This window comes from Rhinatrema bivittatum, chromosome 3, assembly GCF_901001135.1.
Source record: "Rhinatrema bivittatum chromosome 3, aRhiBiv1.1, whole genome shotgun sequence".
In the NCBI taxonomy this organism is placed as follows: Eukaryota; Metazoa; Chordata; class Amphibia; order Gymnophiona; family Rhinatrematidae; genus Rhinatrema; species Rhinatrema bivittatum.
The window spans coordinates 569277544-569301138 of record NC_042617.1 but is presented as its reverse complement, the minus strand read 5'-3'; the positions used below and the strand labels follow the sequence as shown (position 1 = coordinate 569301138).

General features: G+C 42.7%; 2 protein-coding genes across 3 annotated transcripts in view; both read right to left on the bottom strand.

The window, feature by feature from the left end:
* MTHFD1L (methylenetetrahydrofolate dehydrogenase (NADP+ dependent) 1 like) overlaps positions 1-11298 on the bottom strand; it is a 623332-nt gene extending 612034 nt beyond the window's left edge. The window contains exons 1-4 of the mRNA XM_029596548.1: positions 10917-11298; positions 6122-6206; positions 1341-1391; positions 226-279 (exon numbers count right to left, since the gene is read on the bottom strand). Of these exons, the coding sequence (XP_029452408.1) occupies positions 226-279; positions 1341-1391; positions 6122-6206; positions 10917-11287 (561 nt within the window). The 5' untranslated portion in view covers positions 11288-11298. The remainder of the gene's footprint in view (positions 1-225; positions 280-1340; positions 1392-6121; positions 6207-10916) is intronic.
* An 8064-nt stretch (positions 11299-19362) lies between these two features.
* The window catches only part of PLEKHG1 (pleckstrin homology and RhoGEF domain containing G1), a 390662-nt gene continuing 386429 nt past the window's right edge, over positions 19363-23595 (bottom strand). For both annotated transcript variants that reach the window (XM_029596546.1, XM_029596547.1), the window contains one exon: positions 19363-21647. In XM_029596546.1, coding sequence (XP_029452406.1) covers positions 20536-21647 — 1112 coding nt within the window. In that variant the 3' untranslated portion in view covers positions 19363-20535. The remainder of the gene's footprint in view (positions 21648-23595) is intronic.

The following is a 23595-nucleotide window of genomic DNA, read 5'->3' as shown; positions in this document are numbered from 1 at the left end:
ATGAGGGGAGCACAGGAAAGTGTATGCGCTATCTGGATCTGTTGTAAATACAAAACTGCAAAGCAGGTTAAGAGCTCTGATTAAAAACAAATATAAAATTTTTTGCCAAGAAACAAGTCTGTTTTTGTTACAGCAGCTCTCAGATTATTATACTCCACTTCTAAATGTTGCCCTGAGTCAAACCACAAATTATGCACAGAAACAAAAGGAAAAATAAGTCTTTACCTCTTCATCGCTGCTGTCCCGCGAGAGGCATATATGAAGGACATTCAGACCAATCTGCCAACAGATTAAGAGAACAGTTATTTTTGGGCAATGAAACGCTTGCTTTGCTATGGACCTGCTCGTGCCCATCACTCAGACTTCACATCAGTGCCTGAGATATTTAACCGAGTGTCACATCACCGCAAAGAAGGCAATGGGATACACGGAAGTAAGAAAGTCAAAGCTTCAGGAAACAGAGGGAAAAATGACAACTATAATTTTTTTTTTTTTTTGCGAGCCCCATTATAAATCCCTACAAAATCTCTCTTTATTCATTTACTTTATATATATACACACACACATAAATACACCCCCCTTTGGGATCCTGCTAGGTACTTGTGACCTTGATTGGCCATTGCTGGAAACAGGATACTGGGCTTGATGGACCTTTGCTCTCATCCGGTATGGAAAATCTTATGCATATGGAAAACATGAATCTTTCAGTCTGTGTGGGTGGATTCCATGCTGCTTAGCCCAGGGATAAGAAGTGGATTTCTGCAACTCCAGCATAATAATGGTTAATGGACTTTTCCTCCAGAAATTTGTCCAAATGTTTTTTAAACACAGCTACACTAACATCTTTCACCATATCCTCTGGCAATGAATTCCAGAGCTTAATTATGCCGCAAGTAAAAAAATATTCTCTCTTATTAGTTTTAAATGTACAACTTAGTAACGTCATCGTGTGTCCCCTAGTCTTTGTACTTTTTGAAAGAGTAAACAACGATTACTCTTTCCACTCCACTCATCATTTTATGTTCCTCTATCTATTTCTTTGTTTTTCTTCACTTGTTTTGGTTGATCCCTCTGCCCTTAACGCCTCTCTCTCTCTCTTTCCATATTTCTGTCTACTTTTACAATTTCCATCTCTTCTCTTGAGGCCAAAGTTTGTCACTTCAAGAGAAGCTACTCTTTCACCGGCTTGGATTTCTAGAACTGCAGCTTCTGAAATAAGAGACAAACAATGTGGATGTCTCAAAGGATAATGAGCCCTTTCCAGATACTGACCAAAATCACTTATGGCCAATTCCAAAGTCACTAGACTAACAGATGAAAGAACAGTTCACAACACTCACCTCTTCTGCAAAGCTTTTAGATGTTTCCAACATCTGGTCATCATCGCTTGCCTTTATTGGGAGAGAAAAAAAAAGTGCATCAACTACAGTGTAACAACACAGTGTGAGACTTTTGACAATTCAGCTCAATTCCTTTACAAGAAATCTGTACCTCAGTGGAATGTTCCAAAGTTTTAAAAGTATACAGACCAAGCAATAACTACCCCCATGAATCCATGAAAACTTTTAACATTAAGTCACTACTTTTGAAATTCTTTAAGCAGCAACCGCACAATCTCTAGAAGCAGCCATGTTCAGACCACTTTATCAATCTCCTCGTAGGGAATGGGATCCAATCGGTTCCTAAAGTGTGTGTGTTATGTCACTGTTAAGATGGAATAATCAAGTCCAGTGAGAAAAAAATAAGATAATTCTTTTGATAACATGGGTGACAACATCCTCCACCCCTACCAATATAGGTTCAGAAAAGGCCACAGAACAGAATCCGTCCTATTAGCCATAACTAGCAGTATTTACCTAAATGCCAACACAGGTGCCAACTCTCTTCTAATCTCTCCACTGCCTTTGACACTGTAGCTCGCCAAATGTTTTGAATTCTTCCTGGATAACAGGACACAGCTTATCTCATGGGCCAACATATTATCTGCAGCCAAAGGCCTCACCTGTAGAGTAGCCCAGGGTTCTGTGCTTTCCCTGATACTTTTCAGCATTTACATTCACCTAATCTGTGACCTCATCAAGTCGTTTAAGATTGAATGCCACCTTTTTTCTAAGAACATCCAATTCAGCATCAAAACATGTTCAGACTAAACCTCATCCATTAACATTCTCAATCAATGTCTGACATCATTAGCCCAATAGCTCAACAACCACAAGCTCAAACTCAACCACTCAAAATCAGAACTCCTCTGGCTTAGCAAAAAAAAAATGCACACCCTATTATCTCTGTCCCCTCTGTCAGGTACTCCTTTAGATCCTAAGGGCTCAGTCTGAAGTCTGGGGAGAGTCCAACTCCCACATCGCAAAGGTGTAATGACCTCCTTTAAGTACCTGCAGCAAATTTGACAACTGTTCAACTATTTTGACAGTTGGCCAGGTAGAGATCTCTGATCGTCTCAAACAGATGTTTTATCCTCTCTTCCCCTGGCTTCAGCAAGATTAACTTGCACAAGACTTCATGCAGTCAACTGCTATGCTCCAAAATTATGGAACAAGATTCCACTACCCTTACATCTTGAGACATCCTACCTTATGTTCAGAAAACAAGTTAAGGCTTGGTAATTTGGCCTGACTTTTCCCCAGGCCCTTCTTTTACAAACATAGACACTCCCTTGTATCACTTTCAATCTGGCTCAACCTCAAGACCACTTCATCTCAATCCAAGTTTTGGTATCCTGGCTCTTTAATCATCTTAGTAGACCCAGAATTATTAATGTATCCCAACTAATCCAGGATATCCAATTATAAACCCCTTCGAACCTGTATTGATACCTAAACACACCCCTTGTATTTGTCACTACACTACAATATACTATGATGCAAGTGTAATGGCAATTTATAATAAATTTGATTGTAATCTGCCTTGAGACTAATTTAGAAAAGATACAATATCAAGTATTTATAAATAAATTTCATTTGTCAGTGGGCATGTAAAATCCTTTTTGTCAGATACAGTGTTTATAGATGTTGTTAATCACTCAGCTGTTGCCCAAGCTTTAGTCAAAGTGGTAAATGATTATCAGATTGATTATAACAGCATTTTGGTAATCGATACTGATAATGCTAGTTATATGAAAAAAGCACTTAATTCTATGTTTTCTACACTGTTTCCAAATTCTGTGCATATCACTTGTTTGGCCCATATTGTTAACTTAGTTGGTGAATCATTCAGAAAGCCTTTTCAGTTAGTTGATACATTTGTAAGGTGCTTCAAAAACATGTTCTATAACTCTGGTAGTAGGAAAGCTAAGTACCTCCGTTTCTTGAACAAAAAACTACAAGAGAAATCTCCAGCTGCCAAAGCATCCATGCCTCCAAGTCCTGTTGGAACAGCTGGTTCCATGCTGCTCAGTATCACATTAAGAATTTTCAGTTTTACAATGAGTTCTTCAGTGAAGAGTGTAACAGCAACTCCCCAGTTTCTATGCACACTAATTCAGAAAATGCTGAATGACCCAACTACGTTCCCACTCTTAAGTGTACAGATCAATTTTCTAGCAAAAAAAATGTGAACAAATTCTCAGTTTAAATCTGGCCTTTGAGAGTAGGAAACCTTGCACTGTTAAAGCATTTGATCTTCTGGCAGAACTGCAGATATATTTCAATTCACATCTAGAACTCCCTTCAGAAAGCACTTCTGAGTTCTTTGAATTTAAGGAGGCCGAAAACGTATGTCCTGTCAAAAGATTTGCCTGTCTAGATCTCTTCAGAGAGGCATTCTATGAAGCTTCTGAAAAGCTTGACAAATATTTGTTATTTGGCCAACCAGGTCTTAATTATCTGAAGGCTTGTAGATTATTTGATCCTCATAGTTTATATCCTACCAGAACAATACGAGCATTTTTAGGCAATACCTGGTTTCTCCGAGGAGCCTGAATGTGAATTAAAATTGTACAGGGAAAAGATTGTGCCTGAAGCTATTCAGAATCACGCTATGATAGATCACCAAGGGGCAGACTTTCAAAGGGATAAGCGCGTACCCCCCAAAAACCTGCCCCAAGTTCCCCCTGAGCGCACCGAGCCTATGTTGAATAGGCTCGGCGGCGCGCGCGCGCAAGCCCCAGGATGCGCGTAAGTCCCGGGGCTTTCCTGGGGGGGGGGGGGGGGCATGTCGGGGCGTGTCACGATGGAGCGTCATTCGGGGGCAGGGCCGCAGGTGTGGTTCCGGCCCAGGGGCGTTTCGAAGGCGTGGCCGAGGCCTCAGAAACAGCTCCCGGGCCGGGGAATCGCCTCTGGCAGGCGTAACTTTTAAAACAAAGATATGGGGGGGGGGGGGTTTAGATAGGGCTGGGGGGTGGAAGAAAAGTTCCCTCCGAGGCCGCTCCAATTTCGGAGCGGCCTCGGAGGGAACGGAGGCAGGCTGCGTGGCTCGGCGCGCGCAGGCTGCCGATTTTGGGCAGCCTTGTGCGCGCCGAACCCGGATTTTAAAGGATACGCGCGTATCTATTAAAATCCGGCGTACTTTTATAAAATCTACCCCCAAGTGTTTTGGTTTTCAGTCAAAGAGAAAATTCAAAATATCGCCAAATTGGGAAATCCAGCTACGGATGCTGTCATGGCCCGGACCTGGTGGGCTTTAGGAGATCTCTTATTGTAACAGAACTGAATGCATTGGGAAATCCAGGATGAAAGTGTTCCCTTAGAGACCGGAAGTCGCGGGGCATTTGGATTGAAGGAAACAAAAAGCTGGGAAGCTCTGGATTCTGACTGTGTTCTATGCTTGTAGTAAGCCAGGACACGCTTGCAGTCCAACGTATGAAGCCGCCTCTCGCTGTCATTCCAGTCCAACTTAGGGAAAAAGGTCAGCAGGGCGATAGTTTGATTGAGGTGAAATGCCAACACAACCTTGCACAAGAACGGAGGGTGCGTACGCAGAGTCACTTTGTCGTGATAAAATTCCAGGTATGGGGAATAGTGCACCAACACCTGAGGTTTGTTAAACTCTCCTGGAAGAGGCGAGGGCAACAAGGAAGAGAACTTTCCAAGAGAGGTACTTCGGGTGACTGCTAGATTAAAGTCCTATGGAACCGGGGGTTTCTGGATGGGCGGACGTAGTCGCAGAATACCCTTCATAAACCTAGAGAGCAAGGGGTGACAGGACACCGGCATGGCATGATGAAGGTGATGGTATGCCGCGATGGCACGGACATGGACTCTGACGGACGATGTTGCCAGGTCACACCCCCCCACCCCCGATAAAGGAGATGGAGGAACTCCAATAGTTGTTCTGGCGAGCAGGAGAATGGGTCCACTCCGTGCTCACTACACCAATATCTGATCCATTTGCCTTGATAATGGAGGATACTACGACATCTTGAATTTGAGGTTCAGGTGACCTGGTACTCTCCTCTCAATCTCCATGCTGTGACATTAAACTTTCCGGGGGGGGGGGGGGGGGGGGTGACTGAAAATGAAGGTCTCTAAATAAAACACAGCATTTCCGATATGAACGCATAAACCCTTAAAAAACAGGTGGGAAAATAAATCCTCAGGTAGTCATGAATGAAGGCTCATGAAAACAGGACTAAGCAGGAGACCCAAATCAGCAGGAGGAAACTGCCTGATATGAGAAGACTGCGGGGAGGGGGAATGTTTTCCATGATAAATCAATTACAGGGGCAATTCTCCATAAGGTGCAACACTGCAAAGTGTGCACACATCACAACTTTTTAAATGTGCTTGTTTTGCTTTAGTTTATTTTTTCAAAACGAGCAAGCGTGCAAATGGGGAAGTAAAATAGCACATATATATAATTCGACAAACATGTCAGCATGCCATTTCTCTCTCTCCTGACCTCAGTTCAGTCTCTTTTTAACCCAGGTAAAAGTACAAAAGATATGGAAGCCCACCTGTTCTTTCAGCCAGGCTGGGGGAGGGGGCAATTTCAGACACACAGGCCAATTTACCCCCCACATAAATGGCTTTGAAAAAATTGCTCGCCATGTGAAATACAGGAAAAATAGAAGCAATACCAGGGCTAAATAAGAACACACAGATTTATTTCTGCATGAAAGTGCATTTATCGTCGCTTTCAAGTATTCCTGATAAGTACAGCTGCTTACCTGTACAATGGCAAGAACTGGTTTAAAGGTTGGGTGATCTCTCTGCAGTGAACCCAGCACATCTTTACAAAGCTGGATGATTTTTCTGAAATAAACAAATACGTATTAATCCTCAAATGTTCCAATTACGCACTTCGCAAAACCCAAAATGTCTTCTGGAAATGAAACGCAGCCTTGATGAACCACAGCAATCTTTTTTTTTTTTTTTCCCTAAAGATAAGCAGCATAAAGATACAGGACGAGGCTGGCACATTAACAGCCGAGTCTGCAGCGTGCCTGGAAACACTCTGGGAAGGCTTTATTTGCTAGTTTCAAGCTGGCCTAAACATACATTCTAAGATGAGTCACCTGGAAACCAGTCTAACTCATCTTGGGCCAGATGTACTAACCATTTTTCTCATAGACATAACACGGGGGGGGGGGGGGGGGGGGGGGAAGACTCTTTAGTGGGTCTGGCCTTTTGTGTAGAAAGTGAAAAACAAGACTTTCCTGAACCAAACAAATCACTCCTCTGCAGAAGAGGCGAGGAGGCCCGAGCTCTGAAAGTATCGCTATCGAGCCAGCTTGTGGGAAGCATGTCAAGTGACTATTAGGGACGTTACTGGCATGCAATAGCAGGAAACGGCAACCTTAAAATAAGAGACCATGCCAAACTGCAAAGATGAAGATTTATGTTCCTGACAATTCTTTGATGATGCAGGGGGGGGGGGGGTGCAGGATATTCAAGGGAAATGCTCCAGGGAATCCAGCAAAACAACAGAAGCATGTGCCTTGATTGCGTAAAAATAACTTCTGTGAACTGGTGAATCTTTTAGCACAGATAACAGATACAGTTATGTCTTTTTTTTTTTATTCCGCGTTTAGGCTACACAATTACCGTATCTTATTGTAGACTTCTGATCGAGAAATTATATATGCTGCTTTCTGCCAGCTTCAGCCTACGGTTTTACAGGCGGAGGAAGAAAACAGAGTGCTGGCTGTTTTGTTTTTCTCTACCAAATTCTCAGCCCTGTTTGTTGTTCTACATCAGGCCCCGCCTCCCCTTTTCGAACCACACCCCACGCTAAACAGACTCTATTCCACTTAAAACTGCGGGATTAGGGCTTTCTAGCCAAAATCAGCATATTCTCCACGTCCACAGAAAGGACCAAAGAGGAGAAGGCTGAATTATGTTCAACGTCCACGCTGTGAGGGCCTGGAATGAAAGGCTGCCACCTTCCTGGGTGATGAGAGTCTGAGATAGTCCCCTGCTGGAGACGCGCTAACAAACAAAGACCAAACATAAAACATCTCATACACTCAATCTATACTGAAAATAGTGCACCCGCGTCCAGCATTTCTAATATTTGGCTCATCATACGTTGATATAAGTGCACCAAAAATCCCCATAATTTAAACCATAGCTCTATCAGCCCATTTCACGGTAAGACTCGAGTCCTCATTTCGGTATTTTAAGATTTACTAGTGCCAGTCCCAACCTACTCAACATTTCGACTCTGGTGTGATTTTTAACAAGAGAACTTGTGCCATTTTAGGGGCAATTGGGAGATTGGCCAGATAACTTGCAGGCCCCCCTCTGAGAATGTGGCCATCCACTGAATGGAGCTTCTCATTTTGCTGCATACATTACTCCTGGGGGAATTCTGCGCAAAATAAATTTAAAATTCGGCGCACAAAAACTTAAAATTCTGAAAAATTCTGCAAACTTTATATTGGTCAAAATAACACAATTTACATGACAGTCTTTAAGTAATTACATTTTAAATTAATACAGAAAAAAGTTATTACTTAAAGATGCAGAATTTTAAATATTTTGAGCAGAATTTCCCTAGAAATTCACTGTAAAAGTGTCCCTTCCACTCGCTCTCCCTACCCCCCTGGCCACTTTGCCCTCTCAGGCCCCAACTCCTCCACCTGCCACTCTCTCTCCCCTCCACCACTAGGCTCAACCCCTTCCACCCTATAGCCAGTCCCAAAGTTTGACCCCGTTCTCAGTACTGCCCCTCACACAGGCTCCCGCTGTCCCTCCCTCTCTCACAGACATGCTCCCTCTCTCTAGTACACATACACACACCCACTCATACAGGCTCCCCTCACTCTCTCGCACACACACAAGCTCCCTCTCTCTTGCATACACACACACACAAGCTCCCTTTCTCTCTCACACAGGCTACCTATGTCTCTCTCTTATGCACCCCTTCACACAGGCTCTCTCTCTCACACATACACAATCCCTTCACACATGCTAGCACCCTCACATACACACGATCCCTTTTTCATATACACAAGCTCCCAATCTCACACACACACACACTCCTTCACAATCTCCTCATATAGGCTCCCTCTCTCTGACACCCACACTCAAGCATCCCCCCCCCGCTCTCTCACCTCCCATGTTCTCTCTCTCACACCCGCCTGCTCACCCCCTCCCCTCTCGCACCCCCCTGCTCTCTCACCCTTCCCTCCCCGACATTCCCCTCCCCTTCTACCCCTCTTCTCCCCTCACAGGCCCTCCCCTCCCACCCCTCTCCTCCCCACACCCCCTCCTCCCCCCCCCCACACACCCCTCTCCCTGCTCTCTCACCCTTCCCTCCCCTCTCACACACCCCCTCACATTCACTCTCACCGGGGCCTTCATCTTCATCACGAGCGAAGCACACTCCGTTCGCAGCACATTGGGGCCTTCATCTTTGCCGCGAACGGCGCACCGGGGCCTTCATCGTCGCTGCAAACGGAGCGCGTCCTGCGGCACACGGGGACCTTCATCTTTCCCGCTAATGCCACGCCGAGCCCTTCATCGTCGCTGCAAATGGAGCGCGTCCTGCGGCACATGGGGACCTTCATCTTTGCCGATAACGGCGCGCCGGGGCCTTCATCGTCGCCGCGAGCGGAGCACATCCTGCAGCACTCGGGGGCCTTCATCTTCGTGCGCTCCATTCGCGGCATGCCGGCGTCTCCTCTGCCATTTTCTGCACAGAATTTGGCAATTCTGCGCAGGGGGAGAATTCTATTCAAATTCCCCCAGGACTAATACATTTTGCAACTCTTTAAAGCAATTGCAAATATATTTAGCGTCTGTGTCACAATAAAAGCACGGCTGTATGCTCCTTCCCTGATCTTCTACCCAGTCTACTCCTACTTTTGCTGGTGGATACGTATAAGTACGTGAGCTATGAACAGTGCGCAAATGTCTACCCTCAGACATTAACTTTTAAACAGGCACGCAGGCGCACATGTGAACGCGTTGATCAGCCGCACCCAGGGACGCGGCCGTTTTATAACATACGTGTGTATATTATAAAATAGCCTGAACACGCGCACATGTGCAATTTTAAGTGAATATGCATCTATGCACGCAAATGCCGCTTATACCACGTAAGTGGATGGATTTTAAAAGACACGCAGCGCCGCCATTACTGGAATGAACTGGGAAACTGGTAAGAGAGAGGACTTCTAAAGCCCCCTAGTTTAACAGCCTCCCTTCTCCCCCATTAGCCCTAACGCTCAAAACCCCACTGATCTATTAATCTTTATTTTATTACTTACACATCCTCCATAGCAGAAGTAAAGTTATGTGGCGGGTAACCCTGGCGCACGCCTGTGCACGTAAATATTTACACGCAAATTTGAAATCTAGGAACACCTATGCCCCGCTCAGACCTTGCCCACTCCTTGCCTCTTTTTTGGAATTTTTCATTTGTGTGTGTAGCAAGAGATACGCGCTTACACGGATGGTTTTTAAAATCCCCACCACGTGCGCCGGTCCAACACACTGGCGTATCTCCTGGTTTTGGCGACCAGTTTTCAGTGGGTCTTTTTTTCCACAGGTAAAAAGTTGTTTACCTGTGGAAAATATTTTCAAAATGACCCTCTTACAACAGAAAACTAGATTTGCAAGCTTTTTCTTTTCAGTCCAATCTGTTATCACAGGCTGGCTGCATGCTGGTGTTTAACATCTATTCCTTTGTATGCCGCATGATACAAGTCCATCCATTAAACTTCATCAATATCATTATTTACCGAGCGTCTTAGAGATTTGATGTTCAATGGTTTAAAAATTAGTCTGTGGCTCTGCAAAAGACTGTTGGATCCTAGTTGCTTTTATGAGCAGGTCCTGTATATTTATCCTACTACAGTAGACAGTAAACCCTGAGGAGCAGGGACTGTCTCATATTTATTTATTTTATTTAACGTGTTTTGCATACAGTCATTCGGTTTCGCCCTCATTGCTCGTGAAATAATCTCGGTTACAACAATCAGCGCGGCAAATAACAGCAGAAGGCATGACTTCCCGGCCAGGATGGGCGAGTTCTACTCTGCTTCAATCACGGGAGCCGTGCCCTGACGTTTTTTAAGTGACGAATGGCTGAAGAACAGATCCCTTGTCAGAGGGGGCTGAAGAAACCGCACGCTCATACTTGCCAGTCACTTCCTTAGACTTAAAGTCAAAAACAGCAGCATCAGGAAGCTCGCCCCTCTAAGCAGTTTATGCGGCTGCCGGAGCCAAATGACGGACAACTTTCATCACACACACCCCCCCCCCCCCCCGGTTACAAAAGCAGCCGGCACGGACCGAGCACGCCCCAGGCCCCGGCCATGCCTGCCAACTCCTTTACCCTTGATCTACCCACTCGTCGCAAACCGGCTCATTCAAACGCCCGGGAAAGGGGAACCACGTGCGGCTGCTGACTGTTTCTAGAAAGTAGAAATAGAAACGCTGCGGTTAAAAAAAAAAAAAGAAACGAGACAGAGCGAGCAGCTGCGAGAAGGCGGACTTCCCGTCAGCGGCTCTTACCTGACCGGCGCTCCTTGCTCCTGCACCCTCAGCGGCACGAGCTGCCTGGGGAGGGGCAACCGGGGGGCAGGGAGGACCCCATTCCCACCCCCGGCGCCTCCATCTCGGACGCTGCTGCTGCTGCTGCTGCTCGTCCTCCACGGGGCGCCGCCGACCGCCGGCCGCCTTGCTCTCCTGCCGTGCACGGGCAGGGGGCCAGAGAGGCGCCGACCCAGCCCCAGCCACCGCATCCCGCTGCAGGGGGGTGGGGGGTGGCGCGCGAGACAACGAGCGGGAGAAGGGAAGGGGGGGAGAGAGAGCCGATACTGCTGAGGCGGTCGCGCGGATGAGGAAAGCGAAAAGGCACGGCCGGGCTGCTTACTCGCCCGCATCCACCCCTCCCCCAGCGCATGTGTCACTGTGGGCGCGAGGCTCCCCCTGCCGAGGAAGCGCGAGGCTCCCCCTGCCGAGGAAGCGCGAGGCTCCCCCTGCCGAGGAAGCGCGCGCCTCTAATTCCCAGCCAGGTTGCCGGATCTGGCCCTTTCTCTTTGACTTTTAGGAGGGAGCTGTCGCTTGCGGCTGAGCTCGCAAGAAAGTTGTTTTGGTTTTTTTTTTTTTGTCTATTGCTTATCTCTCTCTATTCCTGAGGTATAGCTCACAAGGCAGGTGCCAGGAAGACCCCTGACAGTCCCGGCTCTCGGGGGGGGGGGGGGGGGGGGGGGGGGTGCATTCCGCAGACAGGGGCACGTTTCAGACTCTGCATTGAGTACTATTAATGGCACAAGTGGCCAATCCCAAAGAGTGAGATTTTGAGAGTACCATAATTTAGCTTTCTTTGGTTGTATCTAAAGTGTAATTCTTTAACATAGAAATGACGGCAAAAAAGGACGAGGAAGTTTATGCTTATGCCAATGTCTGCGGTGCAGGTTACCCCCATGCTTATCAATTTCCCAAATTGTTACAGTAAGGGCCCTCTGATGCTGTTTGAATTCATTTTCCCTTAGCCCTTGCTGTGGAAGCAGAGAACAGTGTTGGAGTTGCATCAACAGTATCAGGCTTAGGGATAGATTTTCAAAGCAGAGAGCAGCAGTCCATGTGCGCGCCGGATTTTAAAATCCGCGTGCACAGGTCGGGGGCCAAAGTTTTGTAAAATACGCACAGCAACGCAATCGGACCTGCCCCAGGTCCCTAGCCCCCTATCTACACTTCCTCCCTCTCTCCTCTCCACCCTCTAAACCTAACCTACCTTTCTCTACATCTTTTATTTTATTACTTACTGCTCCTCCGGCGCAGAAGCAAGTTACACATGCCTGCCGGCACACACGACCCAGGAACAGCGACTAATGGCTGCTGTCCCAGCCAGCCTCCCCCGTCCCCCCTCACGTCCCCTGCCCAATCCTTGTGCAGTATCAGGTCTTAAGCGCGTGGCCAGTCCCTTTTGAAAATGCACGCAGGGCCCAACCACATATGCAACTCCTGATTTTTATACACAGCCCTTTAAAAATGCACCGGTTAGTAATATAGGGATGTGCATCGTTTTCAGCCCACCACAGCAAATATATTTCCTGCGGTTCGGGCCTTTGATATTCGGGGGGGGGGACCCGAATTTCAGGTTACCGCGCACTAACCCGAAACCAGGAAAAATTAATTCAGGTTTCGTTGAAAGTGCCTGATTCGTCCTGAACAACAGCACATCCCTAGTGAGTAAGGGTAGTAAAAGCCTTATCAGCAAGTTACCCCATGTTTATTTGTTCCCCAAACCATAAAAGCTGGGACCCTTCTTGGTTGCTGTCCGAATCCAATTCCCCTTTTCTCATTGCTGTTGAAACAAAGAGCATTGACAGCGCTGCATTAACAGTATCAAGGCTTATTTGTTAAGGGTAGCAACTGCCACACCAGCAAGTTACCCCCATGCAATCTTTTCTTCATTTCCATCCTCTAGCTTTTAGGGATCCACAGTGTTTATCTCATGCCCCTTTGAATTCCTTCACTGTTTTTGTCTTCACCACCTCCTCTGGAAGGGCAATCTAGGCATTCACCATTCTCTCCGTGAAGAAATTTCCTGACATTGCTCAGCCTCAGTGGAGTTTCATTGATTTCTTTCCAACGGGAAAGGTTAGACAATTATGCACCATTAAAACCTTTCAATTAGCTGATGGGCTGTATCATATCTCCCCTGCACCTCCTCTCTTTCAGGGTGTATATATTCAGTCTCTCCTCATAAATCTTCCAATGCTGACCCTGCATGATTTTGATCATTTTTCTCTGGACCACAGCCATCCTCTCTTTATTGTTTTTGAGATACTGGCATCAGTACTGAAGGCACTATTGCAGGTGAGGCCTTACCACAAACATATACAAGGGCATTATCACCTCTTTTTCTTACCGGTTTATTCCTCTCTTTGTGCAGCCCAGCATTCTTCTGGCTTTAGCTATCGCCTTCGTGCATTGCTTCACCACCTTCAGATCCCAAGGTGGGAAACAGACCACCGGCTTCTAATGATGTCGTCACATGGCTGGGGTGTTTAAACCCCACCTCAGCAGGGGGTCCTCCTGCAGCCTTATCGTGCATATTGCTTTACCTTATCCACCTTGCCTGGTTCTCTTGTCTTGCTTAGCTTCCTGGTCCTGCCTTGCCTCCCCATGCCATACCTTGCCTCATCCTGCTGGTCCCTCCCTTGTCTTGGTCTTCAGTGTCTTGTCTTGGCCCGATTCCTGGTTTTGACCTCTGCCATGGATGCTGACTACTCTTCTGGATTGCCATCTGCCCTAACCCCAACGGACCTAGATCCTAATTGCTCGCTGCCTGCCCCAACCTTGGCCTGGACCCGGATAGACTGCTTGCTGCCTCTCTGACCTTGGCCCAGACACTGATACCATTGCTGGCTGCCAGCCCGGATCCCTGCCTGTGTCTCAACTTCATCTGACTGCTTCTTGCAGGACTCTTGCCTAAGCCCTGCCAGCCCCTGGAACCTAAAGGCTCAAACTACAGGGGAATGGGGCTCTAGCAAGAGCAAGTCATCAGCTGTTGGCATGGGCCTAATAGTTACTCATGCTAGGCTGCACCAATTACGCCACAGGCCAAGAGCTCACATTTGTGACATTTTTCTAAACTTACAAATTTATTATTAGGTTGCTAAGTTACAGGTATTGAAATCATGGTTGAGTAGCAATGTCAACTTCTTGGTTATATCCTGAGAGATATTAGGCTATTGCTAGCAAGCTGTCTTTACTCTTGGATCTCCCTTCAACATCTTCCATGGTTAGAAAGGTTGGGCATAAAAACCATATCATTGCTACCGCACAAAAAATGTTCAGACTTACAAATAAAAAATTACATAGATTTCCCCACTAAAACAATTCCATCGCTGTATATACTTTTTTTGCCTGATTTGGACATTTGGTGGACTGATAGGTGGGATGGATTCAGCTCAGCTCTCAAACTAGATGCTTTGCTCAACTAGTGGCAAAATTCTTAATACACAGTAATATTTAAGGAGCATATTGTCACATACATGAGGTTCCAAAGGTGATTTATTCAACTGCAGGCCTCTAACAGCCCAGATGAAGTTAATAGGGTGTTTGATGTTGAATCAAACTAATCTAAGACCTCTATCCTTTGCTTTAAAATATGGCAACTTGACCCTATGATGTATAATCTCAAAACAGAGTGAAACATGCCAGAGCTGGACAGGTACCATAAAAGTTTATATGGATAGGATGGGTTTGTCTGTTTACGCTACTTTATTTTGAAAAGTGATAAGTCTCTATGCAATATATAGAGTATACCTGGGAATGCTTCAGATTTGGCCTGGAGACTCTGAAATTCTAAAGGAATTGCCTGGTCTCCAGGCCAACACGGAAAAACTGCAGGTGGGCTGCAGAAGTGGCCTACGCAGCCTCGATATAGTCATGTGGGTGGAAAAGAGACGGAGACAAGTCAGTCGTATGGCTGAAAGGAATAGTATCTGGCCACATCACGAAAGAGGCAGCCTTGAGAGCAATTTGACACATGGCTGAAAGCAGGAGGTGGTTTCCTGTTGGTCACGTGGGCTCAAAGGAAGAGGCTGCTGGATGGCTACAGGGCCCAACGGAGGAAGCTGCTGCTGCTGCTGCCCCCCCCAAGGATCTAGAGGAGGAGGAGACAACTGCTTCTCCTGGTGGATTCGGGGTGGGAAGAGAGAATGGGTGCATATGTATGAAAGAGTGAGAAGGGAAAGGATTGAGTGAGCATGTGTGTGAGAAAGAGAAGGGGGGGGGGGGGGGGGAGAATGAGCATATGTGTTTATGAAAATGGACATGTGCCTGTGTTAGTGTTGTGTGTATAAGAGAAAGACTGCACATCCATGCACAATTCTCATGGTAACTGGAAATCAAAAGTTCCCAAGTCTGTATATAGTATATATTTAAGGTGAGCATATGTTTATTTATTTAAAAGTTTTTTATATACCGCACCCTGGGGTAGGAGTCTATCCATCTAGGCCGTTTACAAATAGAACATACACAATATCATAACTTACTTCATTTAAAATACATTACATTTCCAATAAAATGCTAAATTGTGCTAGTAATATAAAGTTCGAATAGAAAATTCGTTATTGTAGGTTGTAGACACAGGTGAAAAGGTAGGTTTTCAGTATGTTTTTAAAATTCATTATGGTTTGCTGTTGAGTTCCATAATATTGGTCCCTGCAACTGAAAAGGCTCGTTTTCTAGTTAGTGCTAAGCTGGCAGATCTTATCGAAGGGATTTCCAGGGTACATTTATCCAAGGAGCGGAGCTGTCTGGTAGGTTTGTGTATTCTCAGTAACGAGCACAGCCAGATTGAGTCAGAATTATACAATAAGTTGTGGATAATGGACAGAATTTAATATGTCATACGGTACGGTATTGGAAGCCAATGCAGTTGCTGTAGTATAGGTGTAATATGGTCTCTGCGTGATGCATTGCATAGCATTCGAGCTGTGGCGTTTTGCACAAGTTGTAATGGTTGTATTATAGAGAGGAGTAGGCTGAGATATAATGAATTACAGTAGTCTAGTGTGATAAGAATCAGGGCTTGGATTACTATGCCTTAAAATCTCCTATGCTGCTACTTTCATTTGCTGTGTCAAACTAAAGAGGTTACAAGTAAATAAATAAAATGCATGACATTTTATATAGACATTATTTCAAACATGTATGTCATTTATTTTTACCTAAATAGCAGAAACTTACATATTTTCTTTAAGTTGACATGCTTTAACCTCAGCTTAAAAAGCAGAGCGAAAATGTAACAAAAACAAAACAGCTGGAGGCTCCTACAGTACATACATTTTTATACACAGTTTTTAAAAAAACCAACATGTAATTACAAAAGAAAAGTGCAACTTAAAAATCCATCTTTTATCCACAGGACAAGATGTTACAATTAATGCTGAAATGAAGATACAATTAAGCTCTGAACAAATAACTTCATTTTAACCCATTTTTGCTCAGCAGCATAGTGCAGGTACTTTTCCCCCTCATACAGAAGCTCACGCCCCATACTGTACATGGACTAGAGGTTGCAGCTGGCAATACCATGTGATATGCACAGGTTTTCCCTTGCAAATGTGTTTGCTTTCCGAGAGAGTAGTTGTACTGCTGAAACAATTTAAATCTGTTGAATAGCAAAAAGTTTGTTTTAGTTTGTTAATGCATATTTTTCACCTACAATCATGATTCATTCAGTATGGAACTGCTGTTTCCCTTATTCCATTCACGTTTGTCTTTAGAGCTGTTGCTAATTCATATTTTCACATTTTGATTGCTTTAAATAGCACATTTTTTTTTTTTATTATAACTTGGAAAGTCCCCATCACTGAGTGAAATAAACCACTAGATTTTAATATACATATATAGATATATTTTTTTTTACACTCATTATGTAATGTTTGCCAAACTCAATCTAGTTAAATGAAAATGACGAGATTATGGTCCAAAGAAGTCTACAGAAAAATATTTTGTAAATATGGAGCAATATGATTCCTTTTGCTCTTTTCCCTGCAATGTACTGCCTATACATGTTAGAATATGTAGATGGGAGGAAGGTCAAGATAATTCACAGTGGGACAGTTCATGTGCACATTTAAGATTACATATATTCTCATACTGATACCCTTTTTTTTGGTGTTAAAAGATCTTTGAAACTGCCTGCAGAGGCACATGTGGAGCTACAAACTTTAAGCCTTTCTTTATTTCATTCAAGGAAAATGAGATGCTACAAATCAGAGACAGCATCAGTGGTCAGAAATAGTATGATGTCAATATCAGCTATTACTGTACTTATTCGGATAACAATCCAAAATAATTTAAGATATTCAAAGTGTATACAAAATGTGGTTCAATATGGTCCCTTTAAAGATACACACATGATCAAAAATCTTTCTAAAATTATACAATTGAACCCATTATTTAATTCCTAAAGTCTGAACATTTTCTTCTATTACAATTTATACAAGCCTACTTCACAGGCACTATAGGAATGTTAATATCTACTATAATTTACATTACTTTACAAGTTTTTTAAAAAATAAACTGTTACATTGCTATATTGTAAATATGTACATTATTCTGTTAGCTATGTATTACCGAATGCAAGTTACTTTACATTACACACTATTAGAACTGGCCATTGTGTGCAAAAGCAGTGGGGTTTTTTTGTTTTAAATTATACTTCCTCCTCCAAATCAAAATCTCAACAGATATATTCCCAAGTCATGCTTAGAATATTTCAGAAATCTTTTGTACAATGTATTTTGCTAACTGCATTCACTAATGCCAAAAAGAAAAACTGAGGAGGGAGCTCTGTGTCAGAGCACTTCAGTCATCATTCTATCAAAAACAAAGAAGCGTTTGATAACAAACCACCTCTCTAGTAGGTCTTCATATCGATGGGAGGGACTGCAATTATAGCTGTCATTTAAGGAATCAGATTCTTCAGATGGCCTCCTTTGAACAATTTTACAGTAAAGCATGTTAAAAAAAAACCAAAACTAAATTTAAGTCTCATTTTGTTCTTCATCTGTCAACTTTCAAAAGTGCAGCTTCACGTGGATGATATGAATGTGTCTATAGGTTTTGCTTTTTAGACTGCAATAACTTGGACTCCACTGAAGATCACACAACTGTTCCGCAAAGACAAGATTTAATAGCATTGACAATGGGTGCTGAAAGTCAATCGCATGGAAAATATCCATCAGGGACCACGCACAAGCCACAGTCAAGGAGACTGAATGCATTCTGAAACCAGAAATAAGGTAAGCTGTCTTTATTGGATCAGCGAAGCAAAAGAGTGTATCATGGTGGTGAAGTCATGGCCGACTGGTATTCAGCATATGATCAGGGCCACTGGAAAACGGTGGGAAGATGTTGCTAAAGTTATGTTGGTTCAGTTTTGGGCATCCTCCCCTCATTCTCTTATTTACTTCCATCAAAGAACAGGACCCTAGGGGAGTCAGTGTAAATCTAGTAGATTCATATTCCATGATCATTTTGAACCATATTACAAAGGCAGATAATTATATTAAACACAGAGGGTCTTTTCCATGTATGTTTAAAACAGAAAAGAAAGGCAAGGGAAAGGGGTTAAGGTCTTAATTATTTTAAATTAGAAAATGTGTGTTTCAACATTTTAGGACTTTCTTAATTGCTAGACAAAGACAGTCAAGTTTTCTTTATGCGTTTTGTACCCTACAGTATGACCTGTCCTGGGTACTCTTAATAGTAAGTAACTGTAAACCCAATCCCCTCCTGTCATCACACATTAGAAACCTCTTTTCCTTGTCCTTAAGATGGTGATTAATATTCTGCCTTCCTAGACTTTCAGATGTGAAAATTTGGACCTAGCACGCATTGGTCGATATAGGCAGAATATAAACATTTTTAAATAAAATTTTTTTTAAATAAAATGATAATGTAAGACATTTTCCACAATTAAGAGAAAGAAGAGGGGGGATAAGAGGTAATATGGAAGAAATGTTATTAATAGACTTTTTTCTAGCTGGGTTGCATAACAATCTAGGTTTTGTGCACAATGTTGACTGATAATTGTAACTAAACAGACTATGTGATCAAGTAGAGCAGACACTGACATCGTCTAATAATCAAGCCCGCTTTGCATTATTTTACAGGGGTGTGAGACTGGGGATTCAGGGATGGGATGCAAGAGAAGTTTAGATAGGTTTTATGTGATCAAGACCTAACTTCCTTCAAACCATTTGGTCCATGGCTCTTAAAGGCTTGCAACCATTGTTCAATGTCTGCAAGGAGTAGCAAACATTAATTAAAATGAAGGCAACCAAGAAAAATACACAGCACACCAAAGGACACAGATTTTTTACACTTTTAAAAATCCAATATGTTGCCAGTTTGCCTGTTCATCAACAGCACCACATAAATGCAACTTCTTGTGCAAATCTTGCAGTTTTATATGGCTGCTTTTGGCTTTTTTTTTTTTTTTAATAGCAAGGTCTAGCAAAACAATACTGTGTAGGTTTGGCCTTTTTAACATTTACCTTAAAGGAGCACTTGAGCATAGTAAAGTCACAGGTTGGTTATGCTGGAGGTGCTGCTTGTCACCATGCAGTGCAGAACTGAACAATATGGTACTTCAACACAGGCAAGCTCTTGTGATAAATCCGAAATACTAGCTTTAAATGATTTTTTAGGGACAAGAAAAGAGAGGGGCATGTTTTTTTTTTTTTTTACAATAAAAATTCTCTATGTGTCTTGCTAGGACTAGTCACTCAAATTACACAACTGAACAACTGTAAATCATATGGTATGCAAAAGCAGTAATCATTTTGTAAGAACGAGATATTCGGGTAACCTATATATAGCTTGGGCTTCCCAATTCTACTAGATTAGTTTACCGGTAAAATATAACTGGACAGAAAATAGAATCCAAAGCTCAGAATGTGGGGGGGGTTTTCTGGAGCAGTTGTCACCTAATCATTAGCTGATATCACTGGACAATGATTGTCATGGTGTTCAATGGCACAAGCTGTGGTGAGAATACCACTCAAGATGAATATTCTGTGCAGCAACCAAATGTACATAAACAAGCATTTAAACCAAACCAAGCAGATCTAAACTGAATGTCGCTGGAGGACCAGCCTGCAGGTCCATTTACACATCCTGGCTTTCTTATGGCAGAAACAGACCAGTAAATTTATCCACTGCTCTCCACAATGCTAAGGAATAGTTATAGATGGAAATAATTTCATCTTATGTTCCTAAACAATGAAGATCCATTGTCTATCACACGCAGAGACATTTGAGTTGCTCAGGAAGGTTTGGATAGCTGCGTGAATTTGAATTAAGTGCAAAATCTTGACTGGAAACAGAGTCTGCAAACAACCAAAAAATGTAGTAACATTAAAGGGGAGTGATGGAGAAGTGAGTCTGAACCACGTTAGATTTGATCATGCTGTACACAACCCATTCGGCTCTTCAAACATATTGTAAACAAAAGTATATTACACACATTTACGATTAAGATATTGCTGCAATACTGCGCCTGAATTCTGAGCACTACCTAATAAAACACAACAGTACATGATACCAGAATAGTATGACATAATCTACACTTCAGCAGTAATTATACCATTTAAGATCCTCAAGCAAAACTACTTGAGCTAAGACACTGAAACTTTTCCCTTAAGGATTGGACAATATTCTGCTGACTATGAGGTGGAATCCGCCAAAGGTAGTCATTCAGTTTTTCTGACTCGCTGTACGAGGTCAGATGAGACGCAGCGGCAAGTTTGCTGTCCGAGGTCTTAGTTGGAGTACAGGGTGTACTGAAAGAATGAAACACATTTGCACTGAAAAGATTCTGGGAGGAATCAGGACTGGGATTGGTGCTGAGCTTTGGATCAGACTTCTCTGTTTGGTTGTGAATTGTCACTAAACCATTGTCCTCATCTTCTGACCTGATTTCAACATAGTCATTATCATCATCATCATCATCAGCTCCAGTGTCTTTAAAATTTGAAAAATAGTTCTGTGTCGCTATCTGTGCATTTAACGGCGAGTTTTTATTTACTACCAAAATTTTTTGAGTGTCCTGCAATATTATGTCTGAACGGTCTTCAAGGATGTGATGCCTAGTGTCATTTAATGAAATGTCATCAACACTACAAACATTTGGGTGCTTGTCATGCCTTAAATTTCTACTGGAATGCAGTGGTTTTTTGTCCAGTTCACTTGGGTAATTCATAGATTCCACGGACTTGTTGATCATAATTGAAGAGGTCTGTGATCCGTTATATACATGCGGTTTGATACAAGTCGTCCTTCCTAATGAGTTATACATATCCTTGTTTAGATTTTCCTTGTTAGGTTGACTAACAATTGCACTCCACCTTTGCGCTGGCACTTGAGGCTGAGCAGAAATCTTCAAGGATGGTACAGAGCAAGCTGTGGCCAACTGTCTGGAAGTGCTTTTTGCACTGGTCTCGGAAGAGCCATACTTCAATTTAAGATCTTGAACATCAGGCCAGGGGAAAAAATCAGCTAAGTCTCCATTGCTGTATGTAGAGTGCAAAAGCCAATCTTCTGTCTGCAAATCATCACCACCAGTCCGAGAGTGGGAAGACGTAGATGATAGAGGTGGTGTAGGTCGCAAGGCAGGGAAATCCTTTGCTCTAGTATCTTTCTGCATTGTTGTTGGAGCTTCTCTAAATACAATCTGATCATAGAGTTGAGAATATTCAGCAATTCTGGCACCTGGTAAACAAAAATAGTGAACTTGTCAGGATACTATAACAATGGTAAAATGCCAGCATGCATCCTACTTCAGCTGTTCTCAAATGTGATCTCTACTACTATTTCTTAACCTTTAAGGCTAAACTGACTACCTTGGTGCTACCTGCCATTTCCAGTGATATAATGATGGGTTAAAAGGGAGGGGGGGAAGGGAATAGTGCAAGGTGAAAATTGATGGAGGTTACCATGGAACCTTTTGACTTCATAACTAAAATAAGATCCTTGTTTTGCAGTCAACAGAATAAATTGCAGCTTACTGAATGTATTCTACAGTCAACCAACAAGTATTTTCAACAGTTTTAAAACTTTGTATATTTTCTTTTGGGACATTGACTCAGCTCCCACTTTGCTGTCAGTTGTGGCAGGCCCAAATGGAACCTGAATCCAGAATGGATTCTAGATGTGTCATTCTTTTTTAAATGTATTCATTTTTTTGTGTTTTATTATTAAAGCTAAATTCCCTCATCTCCCAAGTAAAATAAATAAATAAATAAAAAAAATAGGGCAGCTCTTGATTTCTATTCCAAACAAAACTGATTTTAAGGCTTTTAAACGAAACTTGAAAACCTGGCTGTTTAGCAGAGCTTATAATTGAGCTGTCTGAGACCTGTCTGTAAACCATTATTTCTTTTATCTGGTTTTATGTTGCTTTTTATTTCTATTTTACGTTTTATTATGATCTTTATTTTCATTATTTTACATAATATCGTATTTACAAGTTTAGTATCTTAATTATCCTATATTTTACTATAACTATGTATTTATTTTCTTAATTATGCAAACCGTTGTGATGGTATAACTGAATGACGGCATAGAAAACCTGCTAAATAAATAAATTTCTACAAGCAGAATATACTTTCAGCACATCAAGGACAAAGAGCCACTATATTGTAATATAATTAATGACATTTTGAATAGTCCAGAAAATTAAATACGAATACTCAAACTCCAAAAACTGAGGGCCTGATTTACTAAGGTTTTTCTCTCATGCTGTGTGTATATGGTAAAACATGCTCAGTAAATGAGGCCCTGAGTTTATTAGAGATACCCTTTAAACCTGAAAATGTTTCCTCTATTTCTCCACCTTGAGCATATGATTGAAGGCTGAGTCTTGCCTGGAATCACAGCAAAACAAGGCATCATGACAGGATCTCAAGAGTCCATACTGGATTCAATTGTATCTCCCCCTTCTATATTACCATCGACATCTACCAGCTACTTCCAAATAACTATACTGATCACGGTCAGAGACAGGAGGCTTGACTCAATGGATCATTGATGTGACCCAGCATGGTACTTAAATTCTTATCATTCCATACAAATGTTCATCTAACCTGCTTTTATAAAGCAACAATGTCAAAGATTCCAGTAACTCCCTAGATAACTTGTTCTTGTGTTATACTGCCCTTACTGTATCCTATATCAGTTACTTTCTGTCCTTTCCTCAGTGAAGGAAGGCAAAAAACTGATTGCTGTCATTGCAACTTATCATTTGTGTATTTAAACAATGCTATCATGTCATATTCGGTCTTCTACTTTTCAAGCTAAATAAACTCATCTCCTTCAGCCTATCCTCATACATCATAATTATCTAGGACTTTAACAATTTTTGTTGCTTTCTTCTGGGCTTTCTACAATTTTTTTTATAACATTCTTAAAGTATGAGGCCCAGAACTGAACACAGTGCTATAACAATGGCCTTACCATGGTAGAATACAGTGGAAGATATACTAGGGTCATTACCCTAGTAGGTCATTTCCCCATTTTATTCTTAAGACACCTGGATTTTTCCTTTCCAAGTGTAGTACCTTGCTTTTGTTCTTGTTTGATTTCATGCTATTTATCACTCACCTCTTCCCCAAAATGTCATCTGCCTAACAGTAATATGGTCTGAACCACAGCCTTTGTT